Source organism: Pundamilia nyererei, unplaced genomic scaffold (genome assembly GCF_000239375.1).
Source record: "Pundamilia nyererei isolate P.nyererei 1_Seehausen unplaced genomic scaffold, PunNye1.0 scaffold00026, whole genome shotgun sequence".
Lineage (NCBI taxonomy): Eukaryota > Metazoa > Chordata > Actinopteri > Cichliformes > Cichlidae > Pundamilia > Pundamilia nyererei.
In genome coordinates, this window is record NW_005187427.1 from 5017585 (window position 1) to 5030120 (window position 12536).

General features: G+C 37.0%; 2 protein-coding genes across 2 annotated transcripts; both read left to right on the forward strand.

The window, feature by feature from the left end:
• Positions 1-7827: 7827 nt before the first annotated feature.
• On the forward strand, positions 7828-8510 carry LOC102207939 (claudin-4-like). Its single transcript, XM_013909488.1, has one exon. The coding sequence runs from the start codon at positions 7854-7856 to the stop codon at positions 8439-8441; it is 588 nt and encodes a 195-aa protein (XP_013764942.1). The 5' UTR covers positions 7828-7853; the 3' UTR covers positions 8442-8510.
• A 2369-nt stretch (positions 8511-10879) lies between these two features.
• LOC106456147 (claudin-4-like) lies at positions 10880-11443 on the forward strand. Its single transcript, XM_013909478.1, has one exon. It carries the CDS (start codon positions 10880-10882, stop codon positions 11441-11443), a length of 564 nt encoding a protein of 187 aa, XP_013764932.1.
• The last annotated feature ends 1093 nt before the right edge of the window (positions 11444-12536 follow it).

The window sequence follows — 12536 nt, forward strand, 5'->3', positions numbered from 1 at the left end:
TCAAATGTTGTTATTAGTTTTGATAAAGCTGTATTTCGTATTGTCTAGCACCAGGAGATGGATCATCTGGTGGCTAACCTCCACACCACATGCCCGCTGGACCGGCTAGCCGCTCCTTCCTCGCCAGACTGCTGTTACAAGCTGTTGTTTCTTGGATTAGCACATTTATAGCATATATAATGTTTGTCACAGAACAGCTATCCTTTTTGTATTTTGGGTCTACTCAAACATTTTGTCAATGCAGATGCATTGAAATGTGTTGTTGATGCTGATGATTCAACTTTATTAAAAACAAATATTTTTTGCAGGCTGGGACAGTGACCTCTCAGCAATTCTATTGCTATTACATCTGATTCCACCATCCGGTCAGGGTCAGAAGAGACCAGGAAATGTATCAGCTTCTTAAACAGAACGGCATCTTGTTGTCTTCAAGAAGGTTTGTGTTTCTTTTCTATTTTTGTGTTATGAATTACCAATTTAAGAAACACTTGATTCTTATTGCTTGTCTGTATTTGTCTTTTCATACTGGAGCAAATATCCAAGAGCACCTTGATGCCATCACTACCAGCACTCAACCCTACCTCCTGGCTGTTGGGGTGAAAAAGAATGACATCCACCGGTTCTTCATTATTCTTGACAATAATGCCATACCATGCAAGTCTACCTCTTCACTTGGTGCTTTTGATGAACTGTTTAAAGCACATTTTGTGTTTGGCACATCTTACAACACCCTGCTTCACAACATGTACACATTCATCCAAACCACAGGTTTTAGAAAACATTTAAATACCAAACATGTTAACTATTTTGACCAACAGGTTGACACTGATGTTAATCTACAGCCTGATGTGGAAGTTAAAGAAGTTAGCATTACAGGGGAGGTGATGTCAACTAATGTAGAAGAAACACCCACAACATCTGAAAAGTTGAAAAGGTCAAATAAGAGCACTTTGGATATGTGTGCCTCTGCTGTTGCACAGCTCAGGGCAGCAGGATTAAGCCAATCTACTGTGAATAGTTTTGTCTCCTCAATGGAGGAAGTGTTTTTTGAGATTCATACTCAGGCTAAAAATGCAGCCTTACAGAGCGTACCTTCACAGTACACCACAAGTAAAAATAAAAAAGACAAACAGGATCCCACGCTTCAAGATTTGATGTGTTGGAGCCGGAGTAAGGTGCACGTTATGGAGTAGACGCGCAAACCACGAGGTCCCAGTTATTTGTTAAATTACTTTATGGTTCACCTATTGTGGCCCGATTTCAGAGATTCCTTAAGCTCTATTAAGAAAGTCAACATTGTTTTAGTAGTTGTTTTTTCCGTCTTTTTGGCTCCTCCACCATCCTACAAGTAAGAAAGGGACAGAAAAATATCTGAACATGCAGTTCAGGACAAGGTTGACAAATTTAAGTACAATGACAACTTTTACCAAAATCACCCTAACACTATAGGCTGCACTATTTGGTTATGAAACAACATCAGCATCTTGGCCTCTCTGCATGAAACAGACTTTTTGTTAAAATGTTTTTTCAGCAAGTTGAGAAGAACATTGGGTCAAAAGAGCCAGGACCATGACATTCACATTCGTATCATTAAATTTCTGTAGGGGAAATCGGGAGAGAAAGGAAAGAAGAAAACTGTTAGTAAAACATAAACATAAAGATTAAAATATACAAGAATTAATATTTAACAGCACAAACAAAGTGAAAGAAAACCAAAGGAATTAAAAAACATTAACAATTGTTGCCAGTAAACAGGCGTGATATAACACCGGAAATGAAATTGTTTTGAGCCCAACTAAAAGGTTTGGTTTGGTGCCTAATGTGTTGCCGGCTTTGTGTGGTTGTATTTCTCACACTATATCCTGCAGTGAAACTGCTTTTCACACAGGGTACTGTTTCTCATCTTTCTCCCACTGTTTCAGAAATATATTCGGTATGCAATTATTACTTCCATGCATTAAACACACACAGACTACTGATCTCACACGTATATGAAGTTCTCAATCATAGTTTCCACTTTAATTTAAACACAGCATTTCTTCAGAAGGATTGAGATTAACAATATAACAACACAAGGCTCAATCTGCTGTGAATAAATCTCACAAATTTTAGTGATCCTGAACAAATTTTGATTTCTTTATTTGCACTGAAATAATTTACTTAGTGACTTTGTTTCTACTTTGTGATAAACTTCTAAGTGAATAAAAAGTTAACACTGAGATTAAAATTGTAACAGAGATGTGGCATTTTTCAGCAATGATGATGCACATTTAGTAGGTTCCAATCAAATACTACTCGCATTTTTCAAAGTCAAATTATTATTAGTTCTTCTGTGTGCTATTTTTTGCCGTTATGTGTCACTTTCTTTAGAAACCAGTTTCAACTCAGAGGCAACACTAAAAGCTGTCATCTCCTGTAGAAGTGTGAACAGGAACCGAGTATTAAAATGAGTATTAAAACCAAATGATAACCACTTCCTTCTCAGCGCTTCAGATAAATTCCTGAATCTCCTGTTAACACATCACCTTTACTCTTTGAAGAGTAAAGGTGCTTCAGCGTCATCATTGTGGCTTGTGAAAGACAGCTTCTGGGCCTGGCCTTGGCCATCATTGGCTTTGTGGGGACCATTAGCATCTGTGCTCTTCCCACATGGACAGTGCATAAAGTCGACCATCAATCATCGAACAACGTGCAATCTGAAGGTTTGTGGAAAGCCTGTGATACCGTCAGTGCAGAGCATGTGGAGTGCAAACAATATGGAAGTCTAGACCTTGAGGTTGCCAGAGTGCTCATCATCATTGCCATTATTATTGGTGTCTTTGGGATCCTGCTCGGTGTTGTTGGGAGCAAATTCATCAACTTTGTGCCAGATGAAATGAAAAAGAGCAAAATAGCTATGGTTTCCGGAGTTGCTATTCTCTTTGCTGGCCTCTTTGTTCTAATACCAGTCTGCTGGACCACCATCACCATCACCTATGTTCTGCAGGGTGACCGTGTAAAGAGTGAACCGGGAGCCTTGCTTTACATTGGCTGGATCACCACAGCACCTCTGTTCCTGGGAGGAGGCCTCCTCTGCAGCTCCTTTATCTGCAGAGATGGAACTGACCAAGATGTTGAGTACGTCAACCCTCACTCTTTGTAAATAGTCTTTTTTACAAAGAGCAGTTACTTAGTTACTCATATTAACCTAAGCTTTGAAATCCAGCAGTCTGTTAAAAAGAAAAAAAAAAGGTTGAATGAGTAGTACAAGAAAGTTTAAAATGTAATTAAAATAGGAAAAACTTTTGGCAATTTGTGGATGTAACTTAATTCTTGATATATTTTGTTGTATTTTATACCAGACAGTTCTTCTTATTATGTTTACTGTTCATGCTATTTACTATAAGAATTTGGACACAGTTTCCCTTTTTTTCTGTTATCTTTGTAAAGATCAAAAGCATGTGCATTCAAAACCTCTATAAAACATGATTGTGTATCTTAAATCCAGATCTGATCTTTGACTTTTTCTTTATTAAACTGTTCAATATTGATTGTGTTATTCATTTGCAGTTGCATTGAGAATACCTTTCTGCAGTATTTGTTTGCAGTTTTTTGATTAGGTATGATTGTATTGTAACAGTAAAATTGTCACATTAAGTTGTCGGTTAATAAGAGAATGAGATCATGTTTTGGGCATTTTGAGTTTTGCTTAGTGTTTTTAAAGATGTCTTTTTGGTGGCTGTTTTTCTGAAAGAAGCCAATTAAAAAATGTTTGTTTTCTTTTGTTTGGATTTTTAAATGTATTGCATCCAGTGTTGGGCAAGTTACTTTGAAAAAGTAATTAATTTAAATATAAATATAAATCATAACAGACTTCAAAGATACCACAGTGTACTCCTGCTGTGGAGAGGGTTTGTGGAAGAAATGTGAATTCGCAGAAAACTCATCCTTTGGTGTGTGTATGGATTACGAGCACATACCATTACCTAAAGAGCTGAGGGCTGCCAGAGTACTTATGATCATTGCCATTATCATTGAGCTCCTTGCGATGCTGCTTGGTGCAGCTGGGAGCAAGTTTATTAACTTTGTGCCAATTAAAAGGCAAAGGAGCAAAATGGCTCTGACTTCTGGAATTGCCTTCCTCATTGCAGGCCTCTTTGTTCTCATACCAGTCAGCTGGACAGCCAACACCATCAGTGATCATTTTCATCCTGCCCAGTCTCCTTATGATCCTCACCATGGGATGCTTAGGAAGATGGAGTGGGGAACCTCGCTCTACATTGGCTGGTTCACCGCCGTCCTTCTGTCCCTGGGAGGAGGCCTCGTCTGCAGCTCCTTTTTCCGCAGGGCAGAAACTGACTAAAACATTAAGTACTCCAACTCTTACCATGTAAGCAAGGCCATATGTAATAAGGCTTATTTTTATACATCGAGCAGTCTATTGGAAATAAGAAAAAGGTTTTCTGAAAGTTTTCATCTTTAGTTTGTCCTTTGAATGAGTAGATTAACAAAGTATAAAATCAGATTAAAAAAAGAAAAATTTTGCAGTTTGGTTATGTAACTTGCTTCTAAATCCGTTTTGTTGTATCCTACACCATTATAACCACCTTTGCATTTTTAAAAAAATTTATTATTTGTGTTGTTCACTTTGTTGTATGAAAAGAGACGTTCCTTTTTTGTGTAAAATCATACAAAGCATGTGCATTTAAAAATGCTATAAAATCTGACTCTGTATCCACTGGTTTAAGTCTATGTTTTATCTTTTAGTATCATCTGTTTATGTGATTGTATACAAGTAAGACTTATCTCAAATGAGAATATATATTTCTGAGCATGTAAAATGATGTGTATTTTTTTATTTCTCTTTTTGGTTCCTTTTTTGTTAAAGTGGCTAAACGCAAAGCTCATTAACCGCAAAGCCGTTTCAGCAGGCTTTTTGCTTTTGTTTTCTTCGAGACGGTTGCTTACTCCAGTTACACACAACAAGAAAGAAAATATAAGGATTTATATATATTTAATACATTTCAATATATTTACCAGTACATTTCAGAATAAATGTAAATATATGTGTGAAAATACAAACAAAATAAACAATCACATGTACTTGTAATGCTGTGAAGATGTATTCACATTTATCTCATTTCAGAGAAAATATATTTCCCTATATTCTTTATATTGTGAAATAAAAACACTAGTAACTGACACAAGCACAAGACTGCAACACCAGATTTTTATGCTAGCAACACCTTTTTGAAGGAATTCTCCTGAATTTCACCAGCGCAAACCGTGCTCGTCCTAAAGATTCAGAAACTAAAACTGTGACAGGAAAAAAAGGAATACAAACGCTTTCGTCTTTTCCTTCATTTTTCTTCCGGTCTCTGATTTAAAAAACAAATTAATGTGAAAAGCACAGCAAAACCCTGGTTAAAATTAGCAAGTTGATATCCAACTTTGTGTGACTGCTTATCCCGTTTGCCAGCGTTAGGGAAAGTGAACCCAGATAATTGACAGTTACCCTGGTTACGCTGAGCTCACTTTGTAGTTTAAGGTTTAAATTTACAGTAAAACTTGCTCTGTTCCATTGGTCTGCCCACAGCAGGAGTCTTCCTGCTTGAGAAGAACTTTCTGCACCTTTTCTGAATGGAGTCATTAAATCTGGTATAAGGCTAAGTAGATATGGTCAGATAAAGCTTCCTGAAGCACCGGATTACTCACAGATTTTCAACACAGTCCTCTTTGGTGACATCTGGTGGCAAAAAATATGAAGAGCAGCTTGAATCTGCAAATTACGAAATACCTCATTATGATTGCCCCCTCTACAGATGTACGTGTTTTGGCAGTTCTCTCTGACATCTGGGTACCGCAGTGGTCCTTTAACACATATTTTTGGGGTGAAAATATTATGTTGACAATTTGTGGGGAGAGTTGCTTATGAACTGGTTTTTATTTATGAAGAAGCAGAACACTGACTGAAAAATTGACAGCGTATGACCCCACTTCCTGCTCAGATCTTCCCTCACAGATAAAAATTACAGCTCTCAAGGACACACTATGTCCATCCATCCATTCATCCTTTTCAGGGTTGCAGGAGGGCTTTAAGCCTATCCCTGCAGTCTGTCACAGGGCTAACACAGATACAGAAGACAACCATTCACACTTAAATTTACACATATGGTGGTGAGAGTCCAATTAACCAACACGAGAAGAGGAGGCTGCATGTGTAAATATATACACTTTGAGATCCTATAAACAGTGCAACGAGAGCATAAAGTGTAAATGACATTTTCACACGATGTGCAGATACTGAGAGCTAAGTGAACTCTTTCCAACTCTCATGCAAAAGAAAAGTTACTGCAAAAAGGTCTTATTTTTACCTGCATTCTCATACTCGGCTCTTCTTTTATCCATAATTCCAGAGAAGTCAAAACTATTTTATATGACAGTCATATTTTATAATGTGCCGTATGGCTGTCAACAACATTGGTATTCACATGTTCTAAGTAATATATCTATATTTAATTTGTGGCTTGGAGATTGCAGCATCAGTACAATCTAATGTGTGCTTTCTCATGCAATGTGAGCGAGCGAGTAAGGAAGCCACTCGAGTGGTTTCAAGTGTGAAAACCACATAAAAACTAGTTCCTGCTCAGCTGCCGCTCACTGTTAAATAACTGGAGCACTCAGACCACATCACCCCTCCTCTTTGAAGCGGTGGAAGACAGTTTCTTGATTTGGCCTCGGCCATCGTCAGTTTACCTATATACAAATAAATCTATCAATCACTAAATTAACTGAAACTGAAAAGAGAGTTAAACACAAAATGAGAGTGAAGAAAGAGAGACAGTCAGAGACCCTGTATACTGGCAGCTCCTTTACTTTTGGTTGTTCTGTGTGGGTGAGACAACTAATCTCACCATGTACATCTTGAATAGGTTGAGTATAGATGATATAGTTTCAATAAAAACAATTTTATGACAGAAATTTATTGGACATATCACATTAACCAACTTTAGTTCCTGAAGAAGATTTTTAAAACGTATCCAATGTGAGCACACAGAAGCACATGGATTACAGAAGATCATTAGATGATCTCATCTGAGTACGAGCCAACAGATGAGTAAACTGCACTGAATAAAAGTTTCAGACCATGTGGATGTTCCCCTCTAAATTTAAGTAAACTGAGCATAAAGGACATGCCACTTCATTTAAAACACATGATCACAAGTTGAACCAGGCACAAAGCAACAAATTGCAACGAGAACATCCGGTGATGAAGTTGAGTCTGTTATCATCGTTGCAGCTACATATCAGTGACTGAACTACAAGTATCTACTGGTAATGAAGATAATCTGTAGTCACATCTTCTTCCTCGGAACTCTACATTAGTATCTGCTATGAGTAAATCTCACATTTCAGTGAGAATGAAGGAATTTATATTCCTCTATTTATGAGGAAACAATAATGTTTGATTTTGTTTGTATTTAGTCACAAAATGCTGAATCATTAAAGACTTTAATGTAATTAACTTAAACCAGGATTGCCACAGACCATTTTAAAAAAATATAATCCAATTGTAATTTTCTTTAGATTTAATTAACAAATATATGCGATTTCCTTTGCAACCTTTTTCTAATTATACTTTTTACATTTTATGCCTCTCTGAGAGTCTGGGTTTCCTTCAGAGAACATTTTCAGCTTAAAGGCAACAATCTGTCTTTTCCTTTAACAGCATGATTAGTGAGTTGGAAACTAGTCAGCTCCTCTGATCATGAAAAACACATAAAAACCACTTCCTGCCCAGCTCTTTTCTAAATTACTGCAACTCTCAAGAACACACTGTCTTTCCTCTTTGAAGAGCTCAAGAAAACTTCATCATGAAACCTGGCAGGAGACAGCTTCTAGGTTTGGTCTTGGCCATTTTCGGAGTCCTGGGGAGCATCATCAGCTGTGCTCTCCCCACATGGAGATCCCCTGAGTGGAGGAAATCAGAGGGTTTGTGGAAGTCCTGTAACTTTGATTATAGTTACTATCCACGACCAACAACAGACTGCAAATCTTATGATTCTCTGCTGGCCTTACCTCAAGACCTGCAGGCTGCCAGAGTGCTCATCGTCTTCGCCATCATTGTCGGGATCTTTGGAGTCATAGTTGGTGTTGTCGGGGGCAACTGCACCAACTTGGTGTCAAATAAGAAGAAAAATAGCAAAGTGGCTATAGCTTCTGGAATTATCTTCATCATATCAGGTGTCCTGGTGATCATTCCAATCTGCTGGAGCACCATCACAACTCTCACCATGGCGAGAACATCTTACTACGGACCTCCATTGATGGGAGCCTCACTCTACATCGGCTGGGCATCTGCAGGGCTGCTGTTACTGGGAGGAAGCCTCCTCTGCTTCTTTTGTTCACGCAGTAATGAGAATGGCTTTAAAGTTGAATACTCCAAACCTAGCTCTGTGTAAAAATATATAAATACTTCTATAAACTAAATAAATTTAAATGTATACAGTCTCTAGGGATCAAGAGAAATGTTTTAGAAAAGCTTTACTGTATTTTTCTTGAATGAGTAAAAAAATAAAGCATGGAATGTGAGCAAAACAGGCAAAAATGTTTGCAGTGTAATTGTGTAAAACAAATATTTCTTTTAGTCTCTTTTTATGTTATATCATAGGTATAGAAACAGGGGGTTTTCTAGGTAGTCTTCTTCATTTCAAATTTCAAAAAAGTCTGACAGGGAAACCAATGTTTTAAGTGTAGGTCAGGTCTGTGATTACTCTTTCATCACTGAACTGTTGAGTGCTGTCACTGATTTGTATCCACGGTGTGAATAGTGTCCTCATTTTTCTTTTATTTTCCTTCTTTATGTAAGATTGCATGCCAGTAAAATTTTATAAGTGATGGTGTATATTTACTTTTTTTTATCTGATCATGATGGATCTTTTTCTGTGAAGGTTTAATAAACATAATCAGAATGTGTTTGTGTTTATGTAGATCTCTCATGATTTAAAAGACTAATGAGAATTAAGGTTTTTTTTCATTGAAGATCAAGAGGAGAGGAAAATATTTTTAATAAAGACAACACTGTTGAGCTTCATTTTTTGCATTTCTAATTTACAGTGTAAAATATTTGTTGTAAAAACCAAGCAATTAGTGTCTGTATACATGTCTGTGGTTACGCTTTATCATTCAAGCAACAGGCTACATGTACTGCAGGAAACACATGTTCATCATAGTTAATAAATGTAGTTGCATATGCAGTCTAGTTCAACATTAAAGAAAGTTATTTTGTAATACATTAAACCACAAATTAAAAATCATATGAAAGAAGAGTCAGTTTTGATTTGCTTTATTACTTTGAAAGTGCTCCTAGGCAAAGCTAAACTAAACTGACATTAAATAGCAAACCACTGCCACAGAACATTGAGCTGCTATCTCCAAGTTGTCCTATAAATAGTTCAACCTACTTTCTGCACACATTTTCTGTGCTAAATGAAATGAAATAACATGTTAGTATCAAACCCAGCATTCACATGTGAAGACTGATAACATTTGTTTAATGCTAATATTTTGTTCTAGCTGTGAGGGGAAACACAAAAATTCTTGTGTAGATATTTTTTTTCCACTTTAAAAACATGTAGTAGTTTGCCTTTGCATGCCAAATTATAACCTCAGTGTGTGAGATGCTGGTGTTTTTTCACCTCTGAATGCAAACATAGAAAAAAAGACACTGGATGGTCTGTTTGTCTTTTTCTAAATAAATGTGTTGTGAAATGTTTAATTCATATTTAACAATTAAATTATAACATTTTCTTATCCTATAATATATTCAATTATACCAACACTGTTATTATTAGTTTACCCACAGGGAAATGTGGCATTTCCAGTTTTAAAGCAGGATTGGAGAAGCTTGGGAAAACTTGTACAAAAATAAAGAAATCACTGTAGATCGCACATCGGTGGAAATCATACCTATAGTAGCATATATTACCACATTAGATTGGTTACTTTTTATAAATACTTAGAAGTCTACAATGTTTATAATGTGAGTGTGTTTACCTGTCAAACACGAGGAAAGTGTTTGTGTGAGAATCCATTAGTGTTTTCATTTTCTCTTTAAAGAAGACTGATATTCACACTTTCATGGTTCTGGGTCATTCGACCCAGCATTTTAAGTTTATGATTTCTTTCTGTTGTATTGTTATGTTTTAGTTTTCTGTTACTTAGTTTAGTCGTGGTTTTTCCTGCTGAGTTATTTCTACTCCTGGCACATGTTTTCACTTTTCATTAAGTTCCTGTCTTCCTGTGTCGCCTGCTCCTGGGTCCTTAACTCGCCACACATGATTTGCTTCCAGATCGTTACACACACACACACACACACACACACACACACACACACACACACACATACACACACACACACACACACACACACACACACACACACACCCTACATGCCAGTCCAGAGAGACAGTGAAGTCACTCTGAAAATCACCTGTTCTTCCTTCAAACTCTACTTTAGCATCTGCTGTGAATAAATTTCACACTTTTCAGTGAAAAATATTTGATTTTGGTTGTGTTTTATCACCTCAATTCTTAATAAATGAAAAGTTGACAGTGAAACTAAAGTACCCCTGAAGTAGTGTTGATGATAAAATAAGCAATTATATCTTTGTGCCTCTTTTGGTACATGCATCTCTGTAACACTATGTTTCATTTAGAAACAGTTTTTTAGCTAAAGGGTAGTACTAAATAATCAGCCAACTTTAAATATGTGAATACTCATTGAGGAAGCTACAGACATCTCTGGTTATAAAAACCACCTACAAACCACTTCCCACTCAGCTCTTTGCTCACAGATAAGCTACAGCAGCTCTCAAGAATACGCCAAGAAATCATTATAATGAAGGCTAGTGGAAGGCAGCTTCTGGGTTTGGTCTTTGCCATCTTCGGCTCTCTTGGATGCATGGCCATCTGCATCGGCTCCACTTGGAAATTTGCTCAGAATAATGGGCTGGGTTTGTGGAAGTACTGTGAGAGTCAGGACTATTACTACGGGACAGCATGTGAAGCTTATATTTCTCTGGATGTACCTCAAGAACTGAAGGCTGCCAGAGTGCTCACCATCATGGCCATCATCATCAATGTTTTTGGTATCATGCTTGGTGTGGTAGGGGGCAACTGCACCACCAATGATCAGGATGAAAGGCAAAAGACTAAAGAGGCCTTTGTTTCTGGAATTGCCTTCATCATTGCAGGTGTCTTGGTGCTCATACCAGTCTGCTGGACCACAATCACCATAGCTCATGAATCCTACAATGAAGAATACAGAATGGGAGCTGCGCTCCACATCGGGTGGGTGTCTGTAGGGCTGCTGATACTGGGTGGAAGTCTCCTTTGCAGCTCCTGGCCACTCAAAAAGGAGACTAGCTATGATGTTAAGTACTCCCAACCTCCCTCTGTGTAAATCAGGGTCTTGTAAAAAGAAAAAGCAGTTAATTAGAAAGAGTAAAAGCTCTTTGAAGCTTAAATGTGTGATTTGGATGAGTAGTAAAGTTTGTGTATTTAAACTTTCTGTAAAATCTGACTGAGCAGCCACAAGTTTAAATCTATGATTTATTAAACTGGTTCAATATTGATAGTGATTTGGATTATTGTCTTACTTGCTGTTTTTAAATACTTCTTTTTATATTTGGTTTTTGCTTGTCTGTTTAATGTGTGAGCATGTACCATTAAAATGTACATTAAATTTACTCACAAGCATGTGAGAGCAGACATTTCTTCGTTGCATCTGATGGCAGTGGCTCTTTATTTTCAAACATCTAAATAAAGAGTCTGATTACAATTTGTGTTTATGTCTTCATTTATAAGATACTAAGGAGTTGTGTATATTATTGCATAAAGAGTGGGTCAAGGGAGAGAGAAATATTCAATTCAGTTCAGTTGTATTTATTTATGCAGGTACCTCAAGGTACTTTGTGCTACAATAATAGTATAGCCAACAGTAGTGTGTGCCCTCATAAAGACTTATTTCATGTTTTTTGTTTACAAATAGTCTGATAATGGAATACAGTATAATACGGGGACCTCAAACATGTGGCCCGGGGGCCACTTGTGGCACACGTCACCCGTACTTGCAGCCCATATATCGACGTGACGAAATATAATGCAGTTTGGTACTTGAAGTTACTTTTTTTGTTACGAGAGTTTGTTTGTTGTTGAGTGCAATGTTAAAATAAGTTCTTAAAAAGAAAAAAAAATTAATATGAATGCAATATGAGCAGAGAGCACAAACCTGTTGAGGGATTCGCAGTGTTAGTTCAGTAGTGAGAGACTTATTTCTAAAGAAAACAATTTTCACTACAGTCAAAAACTAACGTGTACATTTATGTCTGCATTTTTATTTTGTTAAATACAAACAAAATTATAGCAGAAGTGTTGCCACGTGTCTGACCAGAATGAGAGCGCCAATGTGTTTATTTGGTAGTTCAATGAAAGGCTTCGGTTAGTTAAGAGTGAGAAAAAGAAATTGTGTTCATGTTTGCAGTTTTGTTTTGTTA

Excerpts from the sequence above, each read along its gene's own strand:
- LOC102207939 (XM_013909488.1), top strand. The coding sequence starts at position 7,854 with ATGAAACCTGGCAGGAGACAGCTTCTAGGTTTGGTCTTGGCCATTTTC.
- LOC106456147 (XM_013909478.1), top strand. The coding sequence starts at position 10,880 with ATGAAGGCTAGTGGAAGGCAGCTTCTGGGTTTGGTCTTTGCCATCTTC.